The 5,959-nt window shown below is 31.5% G+C and overlaps 1 protein-coding gene across 1 annotated transcript; it reads right to left on the bottom strand.

Moving 5' to 3' along the window:
- Positions 1 to 820: 820 nt before the first annotated feature.
- On the bottom strand, positions 821 to 5,176 carry LOC145755952 (lactadherin-like). The gene is made up of 4 exons (XM_082572168.1): positions 4,828 to 5,176; positions 2,584 to 2,721; positions 2,324 to 2,490; positions 821 to 1,075 (listed from the first exon to the last, which is right to left on the bottom strand). The coding sequence occupies exons 1-4, from the start codon at positions 5,174 to 5,176 to the stop codon at positions 935 to 937; spliced, it is 795 nt and encodes a 264-aa protein (XP_082428294.1). The 3' UTR covers positions 821 to 934.
- Positions 5,177 to 5,959: the final 783 nt, after the last annotated feature.

Genomic DNA, 5,959 nt, shown 5'->3' with positions numbered 1-5,959 from the left:
AAGATCCTACAACATGCCATCAGTGGGGTTTAAACTAAGGGCCTCAGGTTCTACTTAAAGATCCTACAAACATGGCATCAGTGGGAATCAAACCAAGGACCTCAGGTTCTTACTTAAAGATCCTACAAACATGGCATCAGTGGGAATCAAACCAAGGACCTTAGGTTCTTACTTGAAGATCCTACAAACATGGCATCAGTGGGAATCAAACCAAGGACCTCAGGTTCTTACTTGAAGATCCTACAACATGGCATCAGTGGGATTTAAATTAAGGACCTCAGGTTCTTTCTTAAAGATACTACAACATGCCATCAGTGGGAATCAAACAAAGAACCTCAGGTTCTTACTTAAAGATCCTAAAAACATGGCATCAGTGGGAATCAAACCAAAGACCTCAGGTCTTACTTAAAGATTATACAACATGCCAGCAGTGGGAATCATGCAAGAATATGAAGCGAATTTTATTAATTACAAACTGTTTTTAGTTGTTGGTTGTTTACATGAATATAAAATTCTGGCTAATTCTTACGGAAATAAACTCAGAATTTCAGTAATGTCTAAAGAAATAACTAATTTGCATTTATTACACATTGCTTTACTTTCACTATCTTTGATTACAGTCTTTACCAAATATTAGACCTACGATTTGACATCGCAGTAACTGTTCACTTAAAAATAGGAAATTTAAACATTACTACTATAGACTTTGTTACATTATGTTTATTCAACATTTAATAAACCCAATTATTACAGCCTTAAAATTTTAGTACATTTACAGAATTTTATTTTTTGTAAGATTTAATTAATATAACACGGATTATTTGTTTAAAATTATACAATTAAATAGTTTACAAGTTTTAATATATTACATAACTAAAGAATTTTAATTAACAACTAGGAATTAAAATAATTAACCGAAAGAAATATGTGATTACTAGCAAGATAAAAGCTCCATGCGAAGAAGGGGAGCACCATCATACCAGGTTTTTGGATACAATCGAACATAGCGAGCACTAATAGGTTGAGGAAAGTTGTTGAACTTGTGACCATTATTATCTTCGTTACCAACAAAGACCTTTAAAAAGATTTAATATAATATTTAACGTAATAATATTCAGGTTTAAGCTATTAATTATTTAAATTTTATAACTTTAATAATCGCGCGTTGTTCATCGCTTCACATTTAACTTAAAGGGACTGCAACATGCAAAATTAAAATGTCTATAAAGGGCATTGTGACGTGTTTGCCAGCCCCTGATTACAATCTAAATGGCTTATTTCCTACCAAAAAGTTACGGATTTTTGCTATTTTAAATAAAAAAATGCTATGACGATGCTTAAATTTAAGTTATCGACATTATATTTAAGTTGTGCATAATTTAAGCATTCGTGTTGACACTGTTTTTAGGGAGCTAGAACAGCGTCCATAGCAACGTGATATAAATACGTTCCATGTCTTGCAAAAAACAGTTTTATGGACATAAATCACAACCACAAAATTAAATGTAGCCTGCACTTTAAAAAAACTGTTTTTAATTAACACTAAGGCTAAAAAGAATGCTGTTTTTAAGTAAGTTAAGTACTATAAACTACTTTCCAAGCTACTTCGTACGCTGGGACCAAAGTAGCTACGTTCGGCCTTAAGAAAACAGTAGATTATAACTTGTGTTAAATTATAAACTCACAACTTATTTACTACTTGGAAAAAACATAAAAACGTCTTTCAACAAGTAGTAAACCCCATTTGGGGCTAAAAATGTAAGAGAAAGTCAGCACTGGAAAATAATAAAACTGAAATACAAAATCGGTAAAAAATTGTAATCCAGTTTAGCCTTAGAACCTGCAGGATTTAAAAAAACATCAATATTGCTATATTGAACATGTTTTAATAAAAAAACGTTTTTCCAGTCAAACAACGACTGAAAACCGAGTACAAACATAAGAAAAGCTCACATAATTATTTTCACACCGGTTCGCGGGATTTTTGCAATGTTAATTTTTAAAATTACAAAACTTTAGATTAATAAAAAATTTAAAACTGTTGCAGACCCTTTATTGTTACACGACGCATAATTACGTTTTGTAACCAGCTATGACGTCACAAAACAATTAGAATGGGGATTGTTTAAACAATGGTTTGCTTGGTTATTATTATCTAGCTTGTAAACAACACACAACTTTTAAAAACAAGTTTTGGTGATTTTAATTAAAACATTTTTAATAAAATAAACTTTTTAAATTAATTAACACCAATTAATTAAAAACTGTTTCTAAACTTTAATAAGTTAAACAAAATAAATTTTCGTTTTAAATTTAAGCTCACCAGATCATTTCCATTATCTTGGATGAACTGCATATCTGATGTACTGGACCCATAAGATATCTTAAAGCTGGTGACCCAACCACTATTAGAGTAACCTCCTTGTGTCACAACTCCTTTCACTTGAGTTGATGTCTTGAGGTCAATTTGGATCCATTCCCCAACCCTGTCTATTAATTAAAACAATGTTAATGTTTATTTTCCACTAATTACAAAAGTTGGGAAACTTTATTGTAAGATAGAAAATAATTCCAACAACTCACATTGTTTAGGCATCCAACCATAGGTATGAGCATCCAACCTTGCTTTATGTGGTGATGAGTAGGTTCTCCAATAAGAACTAGCTGTGATGTCACTATCCGGTATTCTTCCATCTTTTAACCCAAGTCCACATACACTAACTATAAATATTTAGGTTTATTTAGAATCAATCTTATAAGTTGGCATGATTTAGCTTAACTCTCAAATACTTAAATTGTAAATTAAATATTACAAAATGTTTATAAATTGTTATATTGTCTGCTTACTGTTAGAACCTCGTAACTCAAAATTTGACAACAAATATAAATTTAGCGGAATTTAAAAAATGATTTTATTTGTAATTAAAAAATATCTTTTTATTAATTTATCATTTGATTTTTGAACTTTAAATAACCTTGTATTTTAAGTAAAAAGATCGAGTGGTTAAAGTTTTGTTAACATACAAATGTTGTTAAATTAAAACTGACCTAATAACTAAATATCGGGTGTTAATATAATAATGTAGGAAAAGCACTTAGCATCGCAATCAGTTACGCAGCAAAGGTTTTCTAAAATGAAGGAATCGGAAAATGAAGGAACCGGAAAATGAAGGAACGGAAAATGAAGAGACCGGAGAATGAAAAAACAGAAAATGAAGGAACCGGAAAATAAAGGAACCGGAGAATGAAGGAACGGAAAATGAAGAAACCGGAAAATGAAGGAACCGGAAAATGAAGGAACGGAAAATGAAGGGACCGGAGAATGAAAAAACAGAAAATGAAGGAACCGGAAAATAAAGGAACCGGAGAATGAAGGAACGGAAAATGAAGAAACAGGAAAATGAAGGAACCGGAAAATGAAAGAACCGGAAAATGAAGGAACCGGAAAATAAAGGAACGGAAAATGAAGGGACCGGAGAATGAAAAAACAGAAAATGAAGGAACCGGAAAATAAAGGAACAGGAGAATGAAGGAACGGAAAATGAAGAAACAGGAAAATGAAGGAACCGGAGAATGAAGGAACGGAAAATGAAGAAACTGGAAAATGAAGAAACCGAAGAATGGAAGAAAGTGAACAAAGGAGAGGCGGAATCCTAAAAAATAAAAAATTCCGCGTCCCCAAAAAAAGAATACGTAAGAACCCCTTTTCAGGCAAAATAATAACTTTGGTTCTGTGAACCCAAATAACTGTGCAAACTCGCTGCCATCCTATGCGGTTAAAAGCCGTACAAATTTATTAACAATAAGAGAATTACAGAAAAACAATATTTATATGTATTGGTTATAGAAAAGGGTATGAAAACTAAGAAATACCCTTTTATTCAAGGACAGATCTAATTCCTATAAGGTAATTAGAATAACCAAATATATTTCGTCATTATATTAAAATAGTCAAACATTGTATAGACGCTATCTATGTACATATTAACGCCCCAATTTTGGATTTAGGTTATATCTCGATAACATTTCCTGTTGTTGTTTAGTTTTTACTATATAGTAAAAACCTTTAAAAAACATTATCAATAGTGACATAGTTTTTCTATGTGTGCGTTAGATTTTTGCTAAATATATTTTTTCCCGAATCTTGTGGTTATTAATTAATTTGATATAGAATTACCATCCATTTTAATGACAGTGGAACGTACAGCCATGTAATGTAGTTTTGTATTATTAAACCCAGTATATTATTTATTTTCGCATCGCAGAATAATTTAGTTTATGTCTATTATGTACCTTTTGATTAAGGTGTCGCTTTACGTGGAAGGCGAAGTTGTGAGTGTGTTGTATTTTTGATAATTGTGATTGTGGAGAAAGAAGTTAGTGTATTTTATATGATAATGATATTAGTTTAGAAATGATTTAGCGTAATGTAATATTGTAATATTATCGCCCCCATTTTTGTATATATATTGTTACCAATAAAGTATGTTAACCAGAATTGTATTTGAATAAGGTTTTACCTAGGAATATATTTAAGTATTTTAATACATTACTGGACCTTTCTGTCACCCTGACCCAATTCTCTACAATAACTAAATATCTATGATAAAATTAATTTTACAGATAAGTTTTAGCACTTTAAAAATGCCACTGTATTAAGTATACTTGTTTATATAAGTAACAATGTTAAAAAATCATACAAAATATACTTGCAAGGTTTAAAAAGTTATTTAATTGTCTTAAGATTGCTTTTATTTTAGTTTTGAGGTTCTAACAGTAAGCCGATGATATTATCATTATTTAACAAATGTAAAGTAACCAAAATACCTGCTTTATCAGGAAAAAATCTTTGAAACATTGCAGCAATTTCTTCATGACATGAACATTCTCCAGTAGCCCCAACTGACCCAATTTCACCCTTAGGACCTATGGGGCCAATTTCACCCATGAAACCCTGCTCACCCCTGGCACCAGGACCCCCAATTGCCCCAATTTCACCCCTGAAACCTTTTTCACCTTTTTCCCCAGCTGGGCCAAGCTTTCCTGGTCTACCTTGTTTAATTTCAGAAGGTTCATGAGCAGATGCAGTGGGACATGCACTAAAACAAACTTGGTTGTTTTGGGATGCAGCTAAGCATAACCAGAAGCACAAAAACATAAATATTTTCAAACTCATTTCGGTAAGTTTTAAGTTACAATTGTTTTGTTCTAAACTCATTTAACAAGCTAGTTATAATTTTGTTATTAATATTTATCACTAATAATTGAAAATAACTTTCCGTCTGTTCCGACATTTTTGTATCAAAACACGCAGGTACCAAAACGCACCAAAAATTATATCTTGATTAATTTTTAAATCGGCTGTAATTTAAAATTAAAAAAACTTTTTTAAACGAGATGTGACGACACTATGACGTAACAATGATAGCAACGCTGCATTAAAATACTTATTTGAATTGTTGTCTAACAAGATTTGACGCTATAGTTTAATTGTGATGTCATAATCTACTAAAGTGACGACAAAGCCCGCTATAGTTAAATTGTGATGTCATAAACTACTAAAGTGACGTTAAAGCCCGCTATCGGAGCCGCAAAGCGAGTCAGCTATTGTGGCATGCAACGAGGTTTCCCATAACAGCGTTAAAAATGTGAAACGTTTCAAGATTGTGCCAGTTAAAGTGTGGGGCAACAATCAAGGTAATTTTGTGAAAACCCTTTTCTGGATGACGGTTCAGATACAAGTATTTGTACTGCAAGCCTTGCAAAGAAATTGGGAGGAGACAAAGTAACGAGCTATTGTGGCATGCAACGAGTTTTAAAATTACGTTTTCGAGATAAAAATCTTTAAAAAAAGAAATATTTAAAAAATTAACATATATATTTATCTTAACAACCGGTTAAAACTTTTTTAACTATTATACTTTTCGCCAAATTTTATTTTAAATATCGGTAAAATATG

Source organism: Corella eumyota, chromosome 6, assembly GCF_963082875.1.
Source record: "Corella eumyota chromosome 6, kaCorEumy4.1, whole genome shotgun sequence".
Classification (NCBI taxonomy): Eukaryota; Metazoa; Chordata; class Ascidiacea; order Phlebobranchia; family Corellidae; genus Corella; species Corella eumyota.
Note: the sequence above shows the minus strand (reverse complement) of the source record. Positions and strands in the feature narration are given on the sequence as shown.

Excerpts from the sequence above, each read along its gene's own strand:
- LOC145755952 (XM_082572168.1), bottom strand. The coding sequence starts at position 5,176 with ATGAGTTTGAAAATATTTATGTTTTTGTGCTTCTGGTTATGCTTAGCT. Across the intron at positions 2,722-4,827 it reads ATTTTTTCCTGATAAAGCAG|TTAGTGTATGTGGACTTGGG; the intron begins GTATTTTGGTTA and ends AAATATTTATAG. Across the intron at positions 2,491-2,583 it reads TGGTTGGATGCCTAAACAAT|ACAGGGTTGGGGAATGGATC; the intron begins GTGAGTTGTTGG and ends TTTAATTAATAG.